General features: G+C 34.5%; 2 protein-coding genes and 1 pseudogene across 2 annotated transcripts; 1 reads left to right on the top strand and 2 right to left on the bottom strand.

Annotated features, from left to right (window-relative positions):
- Positions 1–494: 494 nt before the first annotated feature.
- On the bottom strand, positions 495–2,294 carry LOC131636635 (cytochrome P450 736A117-like; annotated as a pseudogene).
- Positions 2,295–8,206: 5,912 nt separating this feature from the next.
- LOC131605446 (cytochrome P450 736A117-like) lies at positions 8,207–9,967 on the bottom strand. Its single transcript, XM_058877800.1, has 2 exons — positions 9,062–9,967; positions 8,207–8,951 (listed from the first exon to the last, which is right to left on the bottom strand). Exons 1-2 carry the CDS (start codon positions 9,923–9,925, stop codon positions 8,340–8,342), a joined length of 1,476 nt encoding a protein of 491 aa, XP_058733783.1. The 5' UTR covers positions 9,926–9,967; the 3' UTR covers positions 8,207–8,339.
- Positions 9,968–12,467: 2,500 nt separating this feature from the next.
- Positions 12,468–13,622, top strand: LOC131627572 (uncharacterized). The gene has a single exon (XM_058898437.1). The coding sequence runs from the start codon at positions 12,468–12,470 to the stop codon at positions 13,620–13,622; it is 1,155 nt and encodes a 384-aa protein (XP_058754420.1).
- The last annotated feature ends 8,912 nt before the right edge of the window (positions 13,623–22,534 follow it).

Raw genomic sequence — 22,534 nt, 5'->3', positions numbered from 1 at the left:
AAAATAATATTATAAGTTGAAAATAGATTAATTAAATAGACGTGTGGTAAAGAAAACGGAAGTAGGTTTGAGAAAACAACAAACATGGCACTTTGTGGAAGTAACAAGGGTGTTTTGGTCTTTTCTAGAGCCATTTTTTTTATATATGATATTTATGTTATAGTTTTTGACTATTTTATTAAGATTGACAAGTATTTTTTTGATAATTAAAGATTATCAATTTGTGTTATCGTTATTAGTGTGTTTTATAAAAATATAAATAAAACGAATCGCTGTAATATAAAATAAATTTGTTTCTGTATGTTAGATATTTATTTTTTAAATTTTATATTGTAAAAATAATTCTTAACGGTGATTTGATTGAATAAATTATATTTTTAAAAATAATGTATTTCCCTATAATAAATCATCTTCTATTGTATTATTCAGTTTCTGTCATATTTGCTATCATTATAGTATACTTTTAATTTATTCATAACTATTCTGGACATTAATTTAAACTTTCAAATTTAATTTATATAAATTTCAATAAGACACACAGACACAAATAATTCAAATTCCCTTATTGCTTCCTACTCCCTCATTCAGTTCTGATTAGAAACTGCTGCATAGGCCATAAGAGGAAACTTCCTGTGGACAGTAAAACCAAATGCTTCAGACATATCGACCTTGGCCCCAGCACCACCAGGTAATTCCCAGTTAAACTGATGCACAAGGTTCGCCAACACAAGATCATTAGCAGCCATAGCATACACTAGTCCTGGACAACCTCTTCTCCCCGATCCAAACGGAATCAACTGGTAATCTATTCCTTTCACATCCACCGATGTATCCAAGAATCTCTCTGGCCTGAACTCATCTGGTTGATCCCAATATCTTGGATCTCTTGCAATTCCCCATGCATTGATAAAAACTCTTGTCCCTGCTTTAATGTTGTATCCATTTACTTTCACATCTTGTCTACATTCTCGAGGGACTAGCAGTGGAATCGGAGGATACATCCGTAGTGCTTCTTTACCGACCGCCTTTAAGTATTTCATGTTACTTAAATCGTCTTCCGTTATGTATGTTCTTCCATTCGCCACTGTCCTTGCTTCTTCTTTTAATCTCTTCATCATGTGTGGATTCTTCAAGAGTTCCGACATTTCCCATTCTAACAAAGTTGATATGGTGTGGTGTCTGTACCCGCAACAAACATATCCTGTATAATATAGTTCAGAATTATTCAATAAATCTGAAAAATAATTTTTTTCTTATAACGAACACCAGAGACATAAAGACACACGGAGTTAGAGACAGTATAATATATAGTGATTTATAGTTTTACACTTACCAGTAACAAAGCCTTTATGGTTGTTCTATCGATGGGAAAGCCGAGTGATTCTGTCCTTTGGATCCAAAGCAAAACATCGACCAAATCAGTCTGTTCTTCATCATCACCTTTGGGATTATTGAAACGTTCCTCGACTACACCCTCCAAAAGATCGTCAAATTGTTTTGCCACTTTCTTTGCTCTTGAGTAATATCCAGAAAGATGTGTCATCCAATCAAGGCTAGGAACATAGTCCCCAACCATAAAAGTACCAAGCAACTCAGTAAAATCCATCATCAACTTAGCAAATCCTGTCCCACTTTCCCCACTATACTTATTTCCCAATGTAGCCCTGCAAACCACATCATTAGTTTTGGACGCGATCAATTCGCTTAAATTCACCGGTAATGATTTCGAAGAGTAGTCTCTTATTTTGTCCATCATTAAAACAAGTTCTTCCTCTCTCACAGCGCGAAGAGATTTAACCCTCTTAGCACTAAGAAGATGTAACATACAAATGCTTCTCAACTGTCTCCAATACTCTCCATATGGAGCAGATGAAACATCTCTGAAGTTATACAAAAGTATGTCGTAGTTAATCTTGGGGGGTCTGTTAGCAAAGACATGATCATGAGTTTTGGTTATGTCACGTGCAGCTTCAGCGGATGAGATGACAAGAATAGGAACTTTACCAAAATACATTTGCATGAAAGGACCATACTTTTTGGCAAGAGCATAAAAATTACGGTGAGGGAAGGAACCAATTTGATGAAGATTTCCTATTAAAGGTAATCTTGGAGGTGAGTTTTTGGTTTCTGAAGAATAGGAATATAATTTGATTAGAAGAAAAAGAAAGAGAAAAGTGGAAGAGATTATGATTAGCATTGTGCTTATTGTGTTTGTGTTTGTGTTTGTGTTTGTTTGGAGTTCAGGTGATTAGCATTGTGCTTATTGTGTTTGTGTTTGTGTTTGTGTTTGTTTGGAGTTCAGGTAGTGCAATATATATATATATATTGTGATTTGTGATTTATGTTTGCTGAATAATTGTCAATAGAATCGGCTGGATTTCTTTAAAAATATATAAAGTAATTGTGGTTTGTTTGTGCTGCATTATAGTATTACAGTCAATCGAATCGGCTTAATTTGTTTAAAAAACAAGATAAGAGGATATTGTTATTCAATTTTGCCTGAGTGTCCAACAAAATGAAGTATAATGAATCACATGGCATTTCAGTTTCCAATATGTATATGATATATGATATTTAAAAATCTAAAAAAGATAATATAAATACCGACTTTCGAATCAAATTGTAAATACTATAATTAACTAATTATTTAACTAATTCTTATTAACAAGTTAGGTTCCTGTACTTACTCATCTAATAAACAGATTAGGACAATTATACTAATTCTTGTTAACAAGTTAGGTTCCTGTACTTACTCATCCAATAAATAGATTAGGGTGTCCGCTCTAATTAAAAATCTGACACTTGTAATACATATTAATATTGATGTCCCAATATTAGAACTTAAAGTTAAAGATAAATGTTACAATATCTATTGAAAGACCGAGCCAACATATCAAAATTATTTGGTTAGCAACTTCTTGGGTTTTATGGTTAAGTAGGAATGGGGTTTGTTTTAGGGAAGAGCTTTGGAGCTTTGATAATGTTGTTTGGAACATCAAAGCTTTGGTGTGGAGGTGGTCTTTTTGTGGAGAAAATACTCATCCCAATTTTTCTTATTATGATTTTGTCAAAGATCCGATCCGGTTCTTATCATAATTTCAATTTGTTTGTATTTTTTCCTTGCTCTGGCTTGTGCCCCCTTTTGTAAACAGGTTGGTGAACCCTTAGTTCACCGGTTTATATTATCTTGTTTACTAAAAAAAAAACATATCAAAATTATAACTTATGCATAAATAAATTGCAGAATGATTAATAATACAGATAATTGTTAACTCACTTCGGTGCAACGTCACATATTCTGGGGCTACGAAGTCAGGAAAGAAATTCACTATTATAGTATTAGTTCAAAACCTAAAAAATCTCAGTTTACATCTTCTCGCCTAATCATTACCTTGTGCAACTTCACCTAGAACCCTCTAGATATGAGATCCCTCTCACTTCCTACAACCAATCACCTCGGTGATAAAAACCAATCACAATCCCAGTAACTATATCAAAACAACCAAATAGAAGGTTACACTTTCAATACAAAAACAACTCAAATTTGCTTAAAAGCTTTTTACTGAGAACAATACTCAACTTATATGCTTAAAAGCTTCAAGAGTGAGAATAATAATTTGACCAACATTCAAGTAACAATCAGTCTACCTCACTGTATCAAAAGATACATGAGTGACTTACAAAAACACAATAGACTCTCAAAACCTAAGACTCTAAGTTTTCTCTAATTTTACAATTGTGAAAGACTTTATTACATTAGGTTTAAGTTTCTCTTTAAATACTACTCAGCAGTCTATGAGCTTCGAATTCTTCACCTAAATATTGCTTTATCCACAAGCTGAGTGCTGGACCAATTATGCAGAAAAATCTCCTTAAATCTTTGAACAAAACATTAAGTTTCCTAAATTGTCTCAACATTCAATTTTAGAAACTTATGTATAGTTGGAAATCAAATCACTAGTTACAAATTAAATCTTCTTGACCTACAAAAATAAGTTAGTTATATCAAAAAAAATCTCACACAATTAAATCAAATCAATCAAGAATTAAAACAGTCAGTACTGATGTTCTGGTACAACATATCACAACATTTGTCAGAACATCTATCTTCAATGAACCTGACTAGTATGTTAGAACATCTTCCATAACATCTTGTTGTGAACTAAGTTTTAGAAAAATTGATGTCAATTCTAAAACCATGGTACTAACAATAGTTGTTAATTTCACGTGGGATTTAGAAGGGTGTTACACTTTTCACCATAGTTGATAGTTTCAATCATGGTAAAAAGTGGCTTAAAAAAAATAAGGGTTTAGTATGTTTTTGGTCCCTATAAATATCTCAAATTTCATTTTTAGTCCATATTAAAAAAATAACATATTTTAATCCCTATAAAATTTTTAGGCATTCAGTTTTAGTCCCTGTTATTTTTTAAAATTTTGAAAATAGTTTATTTACCCTTAAAATTTTAAATTTTTAAATAATTTGTTTCATACGTGTTCAGAATATTATAAAATATTTATTTACCAAATTATAGAATTTTTTATAACGAGAAGAATTAAATATGAATTTTTTAAATTTTAAAAGATAATGATAAAAGTAATGTAAATCTCGACTTAGAAATTAAATTTTTAGTTTCTTTATTTTCAAGGAACTTTCTATAACGTTCTAAACATGGATGTAAAATAATCATTTAAAAATACACATCGGTTTAACAGCAGAGACTAAAACTACATGCATAGTAATTTCATGGGGACCAAAATATGTGATTTTTTAATAGGGACTAAAAATAAAATTTGAGATATTTATAGGGACCAAAAACATACTTAACCAAAAAATTAAAAAACAAAATTGTAGGTTCTAGGATTCGAATTCATGACCAGACGCCACTTTTCACCATAGTTAGAAGTTCCAACCGTGGTAAAAAATGGCTCAAAATGAAAATAAAAGGAAACGCTTAATTGAATAGATCCTACCACAGTGGATACTTTGGCCGAGGTGAAACAAAGTTAAGAAAAATACTTTTTGTAGTAGTGGTTGCGCGCGCCACATACTTCTCGGTTTTTGGTGAAAAGAAGGCAGAATGCCATCTTCCACATGGTAGCATCTAAAGCTCGTTAGTCTCTAACTGAGTATTTGCAACATAAACATAAAGCCAACACAAAAAGAAAACAAGGGGTAAGAATAATCCTTACAAATATTAATGGTGAAAGTGAATGGCGGGACAATTATAATAACATTAAGATCATTCTCACATAGCAACAATAATGTCAATGAAATGTGAAATATGGTACCAAGTTTTTGGGTATCAGAGGTGTGTTACTCATTTATTACTATATTCGGTTCCTTTCTGAATCATGTTTCTCTTTGAACATGAGACCTTCATGGTTCCTCTGTAAACCTGACCTCTCTAGACCAAAGTCCTACCTAACTCCAATATACAACAATAATCATAAAACTACAACCAACAACAAAGTTATTTTCAAAACTCATACTCAAAGAGATTCCTCACTGAACCATACTTCTGCTATTATAAGATCACACTGTAATTCCTCTAAATTACTCCACTCAAAATATTCATAAATTAGAGTAAATTCATGTTATTACTCAGGAAATCAAGATCACACCTCAATTCATCAAAAACTCAAAACATACCAACAGAATAACAATAAATTATTTTTATACTCGCAAGTTTCAACAAATCAAAGGTTATATATATATATATATATATATATATATATATATATATATATATATATATATATATATATATATATATATATATATATATATATATATAACTGAACAGAGTTCTCAAAACAATGAATAACTCTATAACAACTTTCATAACTGTAAACACCGCAAAATGCTCTACTGACAATCTTTCATGAGTGATAACTTTACTGAACTCTTAGGGGGCGGTAGTCTAACTAAAAATAATAGTCAAATAGACTCTAAATTAATAATTTTACCCTCAAACTTATTAATAGGGTAACTAAAAGTCATTGATATAAAGAATTACTCGAATTTCATTAAACTCGAAAAAAGTCGAAATTATCACCTACCACCCGCAGACAGCCGCCGACCAGTTGGATCAACCAACCTACGCGCCGGCCCGCACCTTGCGCTAAACACTACCGTCACGTGACTGCCGTTGAGTGCAGCCAAATCGCGACCAGACCGACCTTGCGCGAAAAATGCGTTGTGCCGCTCCGACACCCAGTCGTGCGTGCATCGGTGCCTCCGACTGCAATTCAACTCCTGTGTCACATGTCCCATGCGCTGCCGAGCGTGGCCCAGCCGCCATAATTTGGCGCGACTTCTCATCCCCGTGCGCAATTGGGCACCACCGGTACATTCACGACACGGCACTGCCGCCACCCATCGATCAGGTTGGCCCCGGCCGCTGCGGCTCCGTCGCGAAGTCTTTCCTTGATTCCCAATTTCCAACAATCACATACAACAACAATTCATCGTCACAAAGGCATAAGCCCTTATCAACATTGTACCAATAGGCAGAGGTACTCAACGTCCTTCAACACAAATGTTTCTAATGACTACTATAGCATAACCATAGATTGACAAAACAGAGTTGCAGATTTCATTAATATTAAGCAAAAGTTACAATCAGTATTCCAAGTTACCAGCATGACAAGTACAATGTCTCACAACCTAATTCCTAAATACATCAAAATCAAACAGCACTATTTTAACATGAACAACATTGCAATGAGAAACCAAGAGATCACAAGTGACATCTTTAGCTTGAAATTGAGCTTTCTCTGAACTTCAACCTTCAGATTTACTTTTTCTAACTTGTTCAATGTGCTTATTTAACACATGCAATCTCATAGTTTTTGCAACAATATTGAATTTTACTCTCTTTCATGCATTCTCCAACTTCATCATCCCACAAAAACAATTCACAACTATTATCCTTCTAAAACAACAAAGAGAAATTACACTTGTGAGCATTTGGTAAACATAAATTTCTGATGCCAAACAACAATTATACAAGTTCCATAAAAAACAAACTTACCCCTGTGTTTCGACATTTTCAGAATTTCCTGTTACGGTTTTGAACTGTGTTGGAAACCCACATCTTCATTGGACGATCACATCCACACCTTGGTAAACCTAGAAAACGAAGGACTGAGACAAAAACCCTAAGCCCAGTCAGCATCCAATACACAGTCATCAACATATCATGTGCCAAGTGTGAGGATTCTCTGACCAAGTCCGCATGAGAGGAGACACAATTTAGAATTTGAGTTTCTCAATGGGGAATTAAAATATTTTTGTTAGGCTAAATTACTCCCAGGATCCTTTAAGTTATTTAATTGTAACTGTTTGGTCCTTCAAGTTTTTTTTTGTAACAACTTGGTCCTTTTGGGTGATTTCTACCTCTTTTTTCTCTCATTTTAAACATTTAGAAATGTCGATTGTTGTATTTTTTGTTGTACTTCATCATTTTTATACCACTCAATATAATTGCATCCACAATTAGTACATTTTCTCTATTAAAAAAGGATAACGGTGTGCACATTTGATAACATAAAGGACCTAGTTGTAGCGAAAATAATATGAAGGACCAAACTGTTACAATTAAATAACTTAAAGAACTCTGAGAATAATTTAGTTTTTTTTAAAAGGGGAATATCAAATCTCGCTTATTTTATAAGGAGTATCATATATTAAATCCATAAAAAAAAATTCAATCTTATTCTATCATTATCGATTCCAACAATTCTTAACCTTATTTGCCGAATCAAACAAATGCTAATTCATAATTAATGTTAGGTTCGTGTTAGATAGTTTTGATGGGTATCGATAGTGACATACTTAACTTGAAATTATCTGGTCACTTTTTTAATCCTATTTTGGCAGCAGCCCCTTGGGGCCACTTAAACTAAATTCATCCAATCATCTCATGCTTAGAGGATGCAACATGCTTTCTTTGGGTCTTGTCTGTTCTCAGCTCTTTAATTTTAATTTTAAGGCTGGGGTTTTGGGTTTTGTTTACAACTATGTATTAATTTTGGCATTTTATAAACTTTTTATAACTTTATATTTCATTCTGTCAATTTGCGTTGAATCATAGTGGACTTCTAATTTGTCTAAAACTATTGTCTACATTAATATGGATTATGGAGTCTCAAATGTAATTTATTTAATTTATATTTTAAATAATATACGCAGACACACATATACAGTCACCGATTCATATTTAACTATATATTACTGGAATATTTAAAACGAAGTGTATACCGATACAAGACATAGAAGACAAGGGTTACTACATAAATTATTCAAACTCCATTATTGCTTCCTACTCACTCATTCAGTTCTGGTTAGAAACTGCTGCATATGCCATAAGAGGAAACTTTCTGTGGACAGTAAAACCAAATGCTTCAGACATATCCACCTTGTCCCCAGCACCACCAGGTAACTCCCAGTTAAACTGATGCACAAGGTTCGCCAACACAAGATCATTTGCAGCCATAGCATACACTAGTCCTGGACAACCTCTTCTCCCCGATCCAAACGGAATCAACTGGTAATCTATTCCTTTCACATCCACCGATGTATCCAAGAATCTCTCTGGCCTGAACTCATCTGGTTGATCCCAATATCTTGGATCTCTTGCAATTCCCCATGCATTGATAAAAACTCTTGTCCCTGCTTTAATGTTGTAACCGTTTACTTTCACATCTTGTCTGCATTCACGAGGGACTAGTAGTGGAATCGGAGGATACATCCGTAGTGCTTCTTTACCGACCGCCTTTAAGTATTTCATGTTACTTAAATCGTCTTCAGTTATGTATGTTCTTCCATTCGCCACTGTCCTTGCTTCTTCTTTTAATCTCTTCATCATGTGTGGATTCTTCAAGAGTTCCGACATTTCCCATTCTAACAAAGTTGATATGGTGTCTGTACCCGCAACAAACATATCCTGTATAATATAGTTCAGACACATTAACTGCTATAATTTTAAAGAGTAAACTTTCTCTTATAATAAAGATTAAAGATAGAGAGTAATAAGATTTTTAGTTTAACACTTACCAGTAACAAAGCCTTTATGGTCGTTCGGTCTATAGGAAAACCGAGTGATTCTGTCCTTTGGATCCAAAGCAAAACATCAACCAAATCAGTCTGTTCTTCATCATCACCTTTGGGATTATTGAAACGTTCCTCGACTACACCCTCCAAAAGATCGTCAAATTGTTTGGCAACTTTCTTTGCTCTTGAGTAATATCCAGAAAGATGTGTCATCCAATCAAGGCTAGGAACATAGTCCCCAACCATAAAAGTACCAAGCAACTCAGTAAAATCCATCATCAACTTAGCAAATCCTGTACCACTTTCACCACTATACTTATTTCCCAAAGTAGCCCTGCAAACAACGTCATTAGTCTTTGACGCGATCAATTCGCTTAAATTCACCGGTAATGATTTCGAAGAGTAGTCTCTTATTTTGTCCATCATTAAAACAAGTTCTTCCTCTCTCACAGCGCGGAGAGACTTAACCCTCTTAGCACTAAGAAGATGTAACATACAAATGCTTCTCAACTGTCTCCAATACTCTCCATATGGAGCAGATGAAACATCTCTGAAGTTATACAAAAGTATGTCGTAGTTAATCTTGGGGGGTCTGTTAGCAAAGACATGATCATGAGTTTTGGTTATGTCACGTGCAGCTTCAGCGGATGAGATGACAAGAATAGGAACTTTACCAAAATACATTTGCATGAAAGGACCATACTTTTTGGCAAGAGCATAAAAATTACGGTGAGGGAAGGAACCAATTTGATGAAGATTTCCTATTAAAGGTAATCTTGGAGGTGAGTTTTTGGTTTCTGAAGAATAGGAATATAATTTGATTAGAAGAAAAAGAAAGAGAAAAGTGGAAGCGATTATCAGTAGCATTGTGTTTATAGTGTTTGTGTTTGTTCTGATTTTGGAGTTCAGGTAGTGCAATATATATATTGTGATTTATGTCTGCTGAATTGTCAATAGAATCGGCTGGATTTCTTTAAAAAAATATAAAGACATTGTGATATATTTTTGCTGTATTATACTATTACAGTCAATCGAATCGGCTTAATGTGCTTTAAAACAGATATTGTTATTTAATTTTACCGGAGTGTCCAAGAAAATGAATATCAAGTTCATCAATTACTAAGAATCTCTAAGATTTGTGAAAATAGAATGAGAGAGAAAGCGTTTGTTTCTCTCCCTTCTCTCTAGCTTTTGGTACTTTTCTTCCTTAGTATGGCTTGGCACAAAGTTCAGAGGAGAGGTTTCCGCCAAGGCACTCAAAAGTGGGATATTTTCCCGCACGGTGGGATGCAGGTGAGGGATGACGACATTATTTCCTCCTTCTATTTCTCGGAGATACCTGAGAGGAGCAGGGCGGTGGACATTTTCAAACTTTTTGGTTGTGTGGGAGACACGGTGGAGGTGGTAATTCCGCCCAAACGTAATAAGTTTGGTAAACGATTCGGCTTTGCGAGGTTCAAAGATGTGAAGGATGAGAAGCTTATGGCAGTCAAACTTGATAATATTATTATAGATGGAAAAAAAATCTATGTGAACCAACCTAGGTTTGCAAGGGGCATCAAAGTGAGAAGGAACATGGGACAAGGCAAGGAGTTTTCTGCAGGAGGCGAACGAAAGAAGGATGACCAGGGGAGTTTCAATAGAAGAATAGTGAATAATGTGTCTTTTGCTGATGTTGTTCAGGGCAATGATAATAGGAAGGAGGCTACTCAGGATTCACCCTCGCTCAGTTACTGTTCGTCTTCAGAGCTGAAGGACAGAAGGAAGAAAGCGTTTATTGGGGAGGTTTTGTTCTCGGGCGAATCTTACAATATTCAAACACATATGGAGATTGAGGGCTTTTTTTCTATTAAAGTTCATCCGTTGGGAGCGAATATGTGCTTGCTGGAAGAGATGGAGGAAGGGATACTTTAGGAACTCATTGATGAAGGAGAATGGTGGTGGAAGCAATGGTTCAAGAACATAAGACCATGGCAATCAAGTGATGTGGATTCGGAGAGAGTTATGTGGGTACGATTATATGGAGTTCCATGTCAAGCGTGGAGTGTAGATTTCTTCGAAAAAGTTGCTAACTTTCTGGGTACTTTCATATGTATAGATGATAGCACAAGAGCTATTGAGAACATGGATATTGCAAGATTTATGGTTAGGGTTCCTTTCAATTTCACCCTAAAGGAACAGATGAATGTTGTAATTGATGATGAAAAGTTCTCTTTGATTTTGCGCGAAGATACCTACGGCCCGATTAGGTTAATGGAGAAGAAGACTTCCGTTTCTAATGGAGAATCTAATGGAGAATCAATTTATTCGTCAGAATTTGTTATGGAGTCAAACAGAGAATACAGTGAGATGGAAGGAGACGAGTCTCAAGATGAACAGCTTGATCCAACGGTTTCTGAGAGACAAGGTAGAGGCGATCTGCTGGCAGTTTTGGAGAAAGATAACTTGGGAGAAGAAGGATAACTTTTACACGGCAAAGGAAGTAGACTCAGTAGTAATCATGAAATTCCTTGGGACAACACAAATCCTTTGTTAGGACCAGTAGGCGATGCACAAGGCTCTTCATTCGATAAAGCAATTCAGGCAATCCTGAAACTCAAAAGGCAAGAATTGGGCAATCAAACTCTTTCACCAGAAAGTTCCTCTGAACGCACTTTATCAGTATCCCAACAACCAAAGCTTGCTAGATCTTCTAGGAATTTTGGTGAGACCTCAGTTCCAGCTGGTTCTTCTAATTCTTTGTTTAAGGAGAGAGGTTTTAGTGGGGCCACGATAGCATGTGACGTGGATAGAGACTTGGTTACTAAAGTGGCTAGTAAGAAAAAAAATCCTTTTTTAAATCGTTAAATGGCTTGGGTGGGACCAATGACAACACGAAAAAAAGGCCCAAGAAGAGTTTCTTTCCAACCAAACTCGCAAAGACATTTACGCTGCAAAGGGAGGACAGATTCAGGTTTTACCTCTTCCTTCTAATAGAGATTATCATATACATGATAGCCCCAGTGATGTTATCGAATCTTCTTATATTGCTTCTCAGCCTGTGGATTCGGATATTGTTAGGTGTAATGCTAGAACACTTTCCAATTTTGGTAGCAGTGGTAAGGATAGGATGGATTTAGAAATGGCAAAGTTAGGAGTTATGCAGAAGAACAGTGAGAACTTTTCGCGGCAGCAACCGATATCCATTCTGAGTAGGAAAGTAAACAACAATGTAGGAAAGAAGGATCCCCTTAATTTTTTTAAATGATAATTGGGAGCTTTAACATTAGGGGGGGTGGTAGCCTTATTAAAAGAAAAAAGGTAAGAAGTTTGATTTCAAAAGGGGGGGGCTGATTTCTTTCTTATTCAAGAAACGAAATTGAAAGTTATAACTGAGTCGATGGTTAGAAGTTTATGAGGGGAGGATGACATGGACTTTTCTTTTTCAGGATCGGAAGGATTGTCGGGGGGCTTGCTGACCATTTGGAGAACTCAATCAGTTACTGTTGTGGCTAGTTTTTCTGGACCGGGGTACCTTGGTTCGAAAGTTATGTGGAAAGGAAATGTTTACTATATTTTCAATGTTTATTCAGCCTGCACTCTATCTCTAAAGCGTATTTTGTGGAAACGGTTGATCGATTTGAAAAACAAATATCAAGATGGAGAATGGATAATAGGGGGAGATTTCAACGCAGTAAAAAAGAGGAGTGAGAGATGTGGTCTTTCTTCTAGGAATTGCAATATAGAATGGAGGGAATTTTCTGATTTTATTGATGAAACCGGTCTTGTTAATGTGCCTTGCAAAGGAAAGAGGTTCTCTTGGTTTAGTGGGGATGGTAAATCAAAGAGCAGAATTGATAGGTTTCTTATTTCCAACAACATTATTTTGTCTTGGGGAGTAGTTGGCCAATGGATAGGATTGCGTGATGTTTCCAATCATTGCCCGGTTTGGTTGATGGTAGACAAAGAAGATTGGGGACATAAACCGTTTAAGTTCAATAACAAATGGTTTAAAGACAAGAGTTTCTTCGACTTTGTTAAGAAGGAATGGGAGGGGTTTACCGTTCATGGGAGGGGAGATTATGTCTTAAAGGAGAAATTTCGCTTTCTTAAAGAGAGATTGAAGTGGTGGGAGAAAAATGTGTTTGGAAGGATAGATCTTGAGATAGAGGAGAATGTTAAGGTGTTGAACGATTGGGACGATAGAGATATGTGGGAGGAAGAGTTGCATCTTAACAAAGTTAAGGCTTCTAAGAACATTTGGTTCAATCTTAAACTCAAAGAGAACATGCTAATTCAAAAAAGTAGGTTGAAGTGGTTAAACGCTGGGGATGTCAATAGTAGATTCTTTCATAACGTGGTTAAGGAGAGGAGACGTAGGAACCGCATTTGTTTGCTAAATTCTAATGAAGGAGTCGTTTCTTCGGTTAAGGAGGTGAAGGATAAAGTGAAGTCCCATTTTGAGTGCAAATTCAAGGAGGATTGTTTCGAAAGACCTTTGTTGGATGGTATTGCTTTCAAATCATTGAGCGAGGATCAAGCTTGTTCGTTAGAGGTCCCTTTTTCGATGGAGGAAATAAAATAGGCAATTTGGAGTTGTGATGGCACTAAAAGTATGGGACCGGGTGGCATATCTCTTCTTTTCTTTAAGAAATGTTGGTCTTTTCTTAAAGAGGATGTTCTTGCTTGTTTCAATAGTTTCTTCTCCGGAGCAATTTTATCCAAATGTATTACTTCTTCTTTCATTGCTCTAATTCCAAAGAATAGCAATCCTTTGGTTTTAGATGATTACCGGCCTATTTGTCTTGTGGGAAGTATCTACAAATTAGTTGCTAAAGTTTTGGCAAGTAGGATCAAGAAAGTTTTACCTCATATCATTTATAATTGCCAAAGTGCTTTTGTCCCGGGTAGACAAATGATGGATGGATTGTTAATCGCTAACGAGTTAGTTGATTTTGCTAGTAAGGAAGGAAAGGAATGCCTTCTTTTCAAAGTTGATTTTGAAAAGGCATATGACAAAGTGAGTTGGAATTTCCTTAGGTACATGTTGAGTAGATTGGGGTTCAGGAATTTGGGAATGAGGTGGATGGAGGCGCTTATATTCTCTAGCAAAATGTCGGTGATTGTCAATGGTAGCCCAACGGAGGAATTCTTGGTGGAAAGGGGGCTTCGTCAAGGAGATCCCATTTCTCCTTTCCTTTTTGTTATAGTAGCGGAAGGTCTAAAGGCCTTGGTTGGTAGAGCGGTAGCTAATGGGGATTTTGTTGGTTTTAATGTGAATGGTAAGTGTTTCTTAGATATTCTCCAATTTGCCGATGACACGCTATTAATAGGTGACGGGAGTTGGAAGCATCTTTGGGCTATTAAAGCGGTGTTGAGGAGCTTTGAATTGGTATCGGGCCTAAGGATTAATTATCACAAGAGCAAATTGATCGGGGTAAATATTAATTCGCACTTTTTGGGAGTTGCCACTAATTTCCTTAATTGTCTAGAGGAGGAAAAGGAATTCAAATTTCTTGGTATTCACATCGGATCAAATCCTAGGAGAATTTCTTCTTGGAAACATCTCTTAGATAATATCAAGAGGAAATTGAATTCTTGGAAAGGGTGTTGGCTTAGTTTTGGAGGGAGGATCACGCTTATTAAATCGATATTAAGTAGTTTGGCTATTTTCACTCTTTCTTTCTATAAAGCCCCAAAGAAGGTGATAGCGGAGATAAATAAAATGCAAAGTTTTTATGGGGAGGGTTGGAGGAAAGGAGGAAGTTGCATTGGGTTAAATGGAACGACTTGTGTCTTCCAGTGGAGAAAGGCGGTCTTGGTTTTAGAAGGTTGGATCAATTTAATAAAGCGCTTCTCTTGAAGTGGCACTGGAGGATTTTTGGAGCTTCCAAAGATTTATGGTATAGGATGCTTAAAGCTCGTTACGAAGATGTGAATATTAGATTGTGTTGTGATAGCTCGAGCGTTATGAAGGGAAGAAATAAGTCAGTGTGGTGGGCGGACTTAAGCTCTTTAAGGAAGGATCTACCGGAGAACTTTTTCACTAACAATTTTCTTTTTCAGGTGGGAGATGGGCACACAACATCATTTTGGCATTCACAATGGTTGGATGGAGGCCCTTTAAAAGATCGTTTCGCGAATCTTTTTAATTCCTCTTTGTTGCAACACGTCTCTATTGGAGCCATGGGAGGATGGGTTGAGGGGAGTGGTTTTGGGGTGATTTTGGCATTCCCGCAACTCATGTTTCCGACACATCAACAGTGATGATTGCTGGCACACACCCTGCTACTGATTTCGGACTGCACATTGACACTGTTTCGGTCACAGCTACAGCTGAAGGAGCTGCTGCCCGAACTCAAGAGCTGCCCAGCCTTCTTTCGGTTCTGTCCGCGGCTGGCCTAGCAGAAACGCAGCCGGATGCGGCTGTTTGGAAGCTTGAATCGGATGGTATATATAGAGTTGCTTCTTGTTACAACTATCTCTGTAGTTTTTTGGTTCCCTTTGGTCCGGCAAATAAATTTGATGTGGCTTTCAAAGACATTTGGAAGGTGGAAGTCCCATTGAAAGTGAAGGCTTTCGGGTGGAGGTGTTTCATCAACAAAATTCCGACTAAGGATTCTCTTTGGCATAAAGGTATTCTTCCCAATTCTTCGAATCTAGATTGTGTCTTTTGTGCCAATTGCAACGAATCTCTTCTTCACTCTTTCTTATCTTGCCGAAATGCCAGAATTGTTTGGAGGGAAATGGCCGAATAGATTGGATTACCATTTAAAATCGGTTTAGATTTCAAAGAAAACTTCTTGTTATGGAACTCCTTTTGCCGTTTGAAGAAAGTCAAAAAAGGAAAAGTTGGTACCGTTTGGCTTGCTACATTATGGAGTCTTTGGTTGCGTAGGAACGACATGGTTTTTAACAACGGATCTTGGAATTCGCGGGATGTAGTTTGGAGCTGCAAAGCGCTCGTTTGGAGGTGGTCGTACATCGGGAAAATTACCCATTCCAATTATAACTTCTTTGAGTTTAGCAATAACCCATTATTTTACTTAAGCTAGATTTCAATCGGTCTGTAATTTTCTCTTTTTGTTTGTTGGGTGTATTTTCGACTCTTTAAAAAGAAAAAAAAAAGCAGGTCCTTGTTACTCCTCGATTGAAAAATGATGAAGTATAATGAATCACATGGCATTTCAGTTTCCAATATGCATATGATATATGATATTTAAAAATCTAAAAAAAGATAATATAAATACTGACATTCGTACCAAATTGTAAATACTATATATAATTAACTAATTGTTATACTAATTCTTATTAACAAGTTCCTTGAACATATTCACCCCATCAAACAAATTCTAATTCCTAATGTTGAAATTAGTTGGCTACTTTTTGTATCCTAGTTCGGCAGCAGCCTCATGGGGCCACTTAAATCAAATTAATCCAATGGCAACAAGGTTTATTTTGGGTCTTGTCGGATGTTAAATTAATTATTGAATTAATTAAATATGAATTAACAAAATTAATTATTAATAAATTATATTATATTTAATGATGCTCATGATTTTTTTCTCTTTTATCATCATCAAACCTATCCTGGTACTTTTCTTTATTATTTAAGATCTAGATCTATGGAAGATAGTAGGTGATGACTATCCGTCTCTCTTCTTTGAATTTATCATAAAAGAGCATTTGGTTAGTCATAAAAAATGGCACAGCCATGCAAAAGTTAAGCATGACAACTTTGAAAGGGGGAATGGGAACAAACACTACGTGACAGTGTCAGTGTTGCGAATATTTTTGGATTCCCTTTTCGTTGTACTTTTTGTCTACCACACTATTGATTATGATTATTTTTATTAACATGATTGAGAGAGAGAAGGAAGTATATAAATTCATATTGAATTAAATTGGTTTGATACGAGTAAGTTACTAATATACAAATATTAGTATTTTTTTTTTTTTGTTGACAAAATTAGTAACTTAATTAACTAAGAAAAACTTACCTAACAAAATTAAATGAATGATAAGCAAACAGAAAGTTGAGTAGGTCAATCTAAAAATGTCAAACAAAAGAATATGATTATCTAAATTTCTCCATCAAGCTAGACCACATATGTATATGTTTACAAGGTAAAATTTAGACACAATTTACTACGACGAAAAACACAGTTGGATATGATGTGTTATCTCAGTTTCATATACTAGATAACGAAAGATGTCATAAAAGTGAGTCACTTTATCTTTAAATTTTAGTTCCACCATTGAGTAAGGTGTAAAGCTTCATGAGTTCGATTTACAGGTAGATATTTTTTAGAATTTTAAAATGGCGAAAACATCTTTTTCTAAATTTTGACATTTAATCGACGGGTAAAACACGGTTGAGTCTATTATATTTTATTCGGTTTGCTTATTTCGCAAAACCCTAGTTTAAGATGTAACTTTTTAAATTGGTTTACAAAATAATTATATGAACAATTATGTTATATTTGAAAAACAACTTACACTAATCGATGATTTTCGAACATCTTGTAACTCATCATTCATCTCACATTCTTTAATAGTTAGAATTGTTTAATGTTTAAGGTTCTTCATTCAACATTTCATTCTCTATTGGTTCATTCTTGAAGGCATAAAATTTGATGCTTTGCAAAATTAACAAGTATAGAAGAATGTTGAACCGAAAACTAGAAGCATTGAAAGAGAAAGATTTTAACCAATAAATAGTGAGAGATGAATGATGAGTTGCAAAATGCTCGAAAAATATTAAATAATGTAAGATGTTTTTCAAATAAAACATAATTTTTCATATTCTTACTTCCAAAATCAATTTAATAGGTTATACGTTCAAAGAGAGGTTAGTGAAATAAATAATCTACATTAGATATAATAAGATGATCTATATTTTCTGTCACTATAATGTCCTCTTGACATATACGACAAAACAAGATGAGAGCTGCACAAAGAATCAGAAAAACATAATCTCAATAGCAGTCTCAAACTCAAACTCAAACATAATAACAACTAAACAACAACATATAATTTTTCATAACTTTGCGAACTAGAACGACTAAACAATAACATCAACAACTCAAAAATAACAATAAATAACAACAACAACAAAAACATTAACATTCAATCTCAATCTAAACAACAACTAACATTAAACAACAACTAAAAATCAATATATCTCTCAACTAAACTACACCAACATCAACAATAAACCTATAACATCAATCTCAATAAACCTATAAAATATTTATCTCAAAAAAATCAATAACATATAACGTCATTATCATAGTTTAAACAACAACAACAAGATTAAACCTCTTGGGTTTTGGATCTCAACAACCACAACAACAATAACAATAACAACATTAATGTAATATGAGTAGTGGTGTTTGACATACCAGATATGTGAAGAAGAAGTGAAAGAAATTATTATGGTCTTTCATTCGGGCAAGTATCGAACAAGAGCCCTAAACACATAGCATCTTCGTATTAAAGATGATATGTGTCAAGGGGTCTCGTTGTTTAGGGCTCTTTGTTAGAGTTTTGTGTGTGTTGTTTTAGTATGTTGTTTTTAGGCAAGTGAAACTAGTGTGTGTGTGTGTGCGCGCGCGTTCGTGTGTGTGTTAACTAAGGTGAAAAATATCTGATATTTGGATTAAAAATAATAGGTTAAATATACAATACCCCTGTAATATAGGCGAAATTCGTTTTACATCCTCTATAATATAGGCAAAAAAAATATTGCATGGGGTAAATCGAAAATCGCCTATATTACAAAGGGTAAAGTGGTATTAACCCAAAATAATATATGCAGGAAGACGTCACTTTTAAGAAAATAAAAACATCAATAAAATCTGTTAGGATTCAAAACATGTGCCCTGAATTAGTTTATCCCTCGATTTTCATCTAAAATCAACGGAGTAGATTATTTTTTTAGAAATAAAAAAATGACGCGTATAAGTATTTTATCTCAATTTTTTATTACGTTTGATTAAATTGTTGTCATAAAATTAATTATAGTAGTAATTGTAAAAAGAAGTAAGACCATAAACTGTATATAAAACATCAACTAGATGTTGGGATGAAGTTATATGGAGAAGTTGGATAGCTTTTTGCATCAATTTTTTTCCTGACTAGGGTGAAATACAGTCCTATATGTTTAGTTCTTTTATAAAAAGAAGATTTGGCAATTGTGTGTCTGGAAGAACGGGTGTCACAATAAAGTAATGATGTGACGATATTGTACATTTTGAAATCTTGGAGGAGATAGAAAGTCATTGTATTTCACACATAAGAGATGCCATAATTTTGTATTCTATCCCAAAAGAAATTCTGGATATAATGGCTTGCTTCTTGGATTTCTAAGAAATTAGTGAGCTGCTATGAAAGATGTAGAATCATGAGAAGTATTTTATGGTGCTCAACTAGAATCACAAAATACCTTGATTTGAAAGTTATTCTAAAGGATGAAAGATGCAAATACCTTGATTTTCTTTACATACTTGAATACACGAATGATAGCTTTATGATGTGTGTTATTAAGAACACTGATATGATGGTTTAATTGTTGGATAGAGTAATTAATGTAAGACATTGTGTTGCTTAAGTAAATTAGCTTGTGTTGTGAAAACGATGTCAAAAACAGAGTATAATAGGGTACACAATGGGAAGCAATAAGAATAACAATGAATTAGTTATAACTTCTATTCTTTACTTTCACATTGAATCAAGATTACAAGTGTTACAAGAATAGCAAATAATCATCTCACCCTAAATTAAGATTTGTCGTATGCAATAATGAGATACTAGTATGTTATTTATAATGAATCTAACATGTTAAACTAATGGGTTTTTTTCACAAATACCCATTACAAGCTAACTTAAACAATTCGACATAACAAACAGGCTCAATTCGAAATACTAACAACCCTAGCATTTCGACACCCACATACTAGAACACACTTCGACTGTAGTATGTAGGTTTTCGACACCAGCATGTGAAAATACTTCGACGACATGCATAAACCCTATCAAACTAGAATCTACTCTTCGACCCAATAGAGTTCAATCCAATTCTCACAATTCCCCACCTTGGAACAAACTCTGTAACACCAAAGAACAAACTAGCTTTCTTCATGCAGCTTTATCAACTACATACAGTGGAAAAACTTGCAACTGGGCAATGTCTTGGTAATCATATCAACAGTATTATGATCTATCGAAACCCTCAACACTTGGACTTTTCCACACTCGATTACTCCTTCGATGAAATGCAACCTCACATCGATGTGTTTGGTTCGCTCATGATATGTTGAGTTCTTCGACAGGTGTATACCACTTTGACTATCACATTTAACAAAGATACCTCGACCTTGAAGTTTCATCTCTTTAGCAAAACCTTCAAGCCACGATGCTTCTTTCACAACTTCAGTGAGGGAAATATATTCCGCTTCAGTGGTTGATAAAGCAGCAACCTTCTGAAGTGTTGCTTTTCAACTAATTGTTGGGCCAAACATATTAAAACATATCCAGAAATAGATTTTCTAGAATTCATACAACCTGCTTAATCAAAGTTGACATATCCTTCAATTACAGCTTTACTATATTCACCCAAGGATCCACCATAAATTAGGACTGTATTCAGAGACTCATTTATGTACCTTAGAATCCACTTTAATGCTTTCCAATGAGCCTTTACAGAATTCGCCATGTACCAGCTTACAAGACTTACTCCGTATGATATGTCGGGTTTAGTACAAACCATAGCATACATCAAAGAACCTACTATATTAGCATATTGTATGCTATTCATATAAGCTCTTTCAACATCAGTATTGGGACACTGATCTATACTCAGCTTGAATTGAGGATTTGTCAGAATCACAACAGGCTTTGAATTCGACATGCCAAACTTTTCGAAAATCTTTCATAGGTATGCCTCTTGAGATAAGTATAATTTTGATTGCTTTCTATCTCATCGATTGTCAATCCCAAAGATCTTGAATGTAGCTCCTAGATCCTTCATATTGAACTGCTTGTTGAGTTCAGCCTTCACCCTCATTACATCTTCGACATTGTTGCTTGCTATAAAAATATCATCCACATAAAGGAACAAAATAACAAATGAATTACCACAACCAATAAACCGTGGTTGTAAGTAGCTTGCGTACTACCACACGCTACTTTATCCCGTACCATCAACCATGGTTATATTTCTTTCACAACTGTGGTGAATTGTGTAATCCGTAGAAGTGATTGAAACACTAATGTGAATAAACTTAAATATAATCAGCCTGAGAAGAAAAGAAATGAGATTTCAAAAGAAGATCATCTAGAGAAAAATATCTACTAAAAGTTAAGAAGGAAACAAGAAAATGTTTTTTTTTGTAAGACACTTTTTGCTGACAGATAAAAAAAACATTTGTATTTGTATCAAGGGTAGTTTTCATCATATGTTGAATGATATTGTGTCAACACTCTAGTATTTATATATATATATATATATATATATATATATATATATATATATATATATATATATATGATTTTAACACTCAAAAGGCAAATAGTTAAATATTTTGAGAAGCAAAGAAAACTATTTGTGATAAGTTCTTTATTTTTTAGAAAACTAAGATATATATCAGTTGGACTAGGAAATATCTTAATAATTTTGTAATCAATTTGATTAGTTAAAATAAATTATTGTGAAGGTATTCAATGTTGAACAAGTGACTTTAAATACAAGAGGACGGTGAATTGTATTTATTGTTTTTGAAAACTTTTTAAAAGAATATTGATTTAAACTTGGTCAATTTTACAAATAGATATTTAACAGAGATTTAAGTATGGAAGATAAAATACAGGAAAATAAAATAAAAAAGAGTTAAAATGAGCACACCAATATTTTTATTGGTTCGGCTTTAAATCACGTAGCCTACTTTGGTCTCCAAGAGTTTTCTCTTGTGAGTTCCAATTTCAACTTGAACGTTTACAACATGATCATCTCATAACCTCCTTAAACCATAATTTTATTCAGGTTCAGATTGCAAAGTAGGAATGAACATAGAGTCTTCTTGATATAGGATAAGAATATCAACAATCAAAGAGAAAAATTCATGGGTAAATGTTACTCTCTACTCGATTAGCTTGTTGAGCTTATCGATTAGACTAAAAAAGAAACTAGTAAGATTCAAAGTCTAACCTATTAAGAAGGTTCTTAATCAATTAGGTGAAGAGCTTTCTCCATAGTCGATTATATACATGTTCTAACCAATTAGAGAGATAGTTTTAGCTTTCATAATTGGTTTGGAAACTTCCTAATCGATTAGCAAAAGATCATAAATGATTTTAAAGAAGGTTTTGAAAGAAATGAAGTTTGGAAAATTATTTAGAGTGTGTGAGTGTATGTGTTTGTGTGTGTGGGTGTGTGTTACTTTAGTATCTTGAGAGCTACTAATGCTTAACTACACAATATTGATCTAAAATAGATGA

The sequence above is a fragment of the Vicia villosa genome, linkage group LG1 (assembly GCF_029867415.1).
Source record: "Vicia villosa cultivar HV-30 ecotype Madison, WI linkage group LG1, Vvil1.0, whole genome shotgun sequence".
Taxonomy (NCBI): domain Eukaryota; kingdom Viridiplantae; phylum Streptophyta; class Magnoliopsida; order Fabales; family Fabaceae; genus Vicia; species Vicia villosa.
Note: the sequence above shows the minus strand (reverse complement) of the source record. Positions and strands in the feature narration are given on the sequence as shown.

Coding starts and splice junctions, on each gene's coding strand:
- LOC131627572 (XM_058898437.1), top strand. CDS start 12,468: ATGGACTTTTCTTTTTCAGGATCGGAAGGATTGTCGGGGGGCTTGCTG.
- LOC131605446 (XM_058877800.1), bottom strand. CDS start 9,925: ATGCTACTGATAATCGCTTCCACTTTTCTCTTTCTTTTTCTTCTAATC. Junction 8,952..9,061: donor CCATAAAGGCTTTGTTACTG/GTAAGTGTTAAA, acceptor TATATTATACAG/GATATGTTTGTTGCGGGTAC.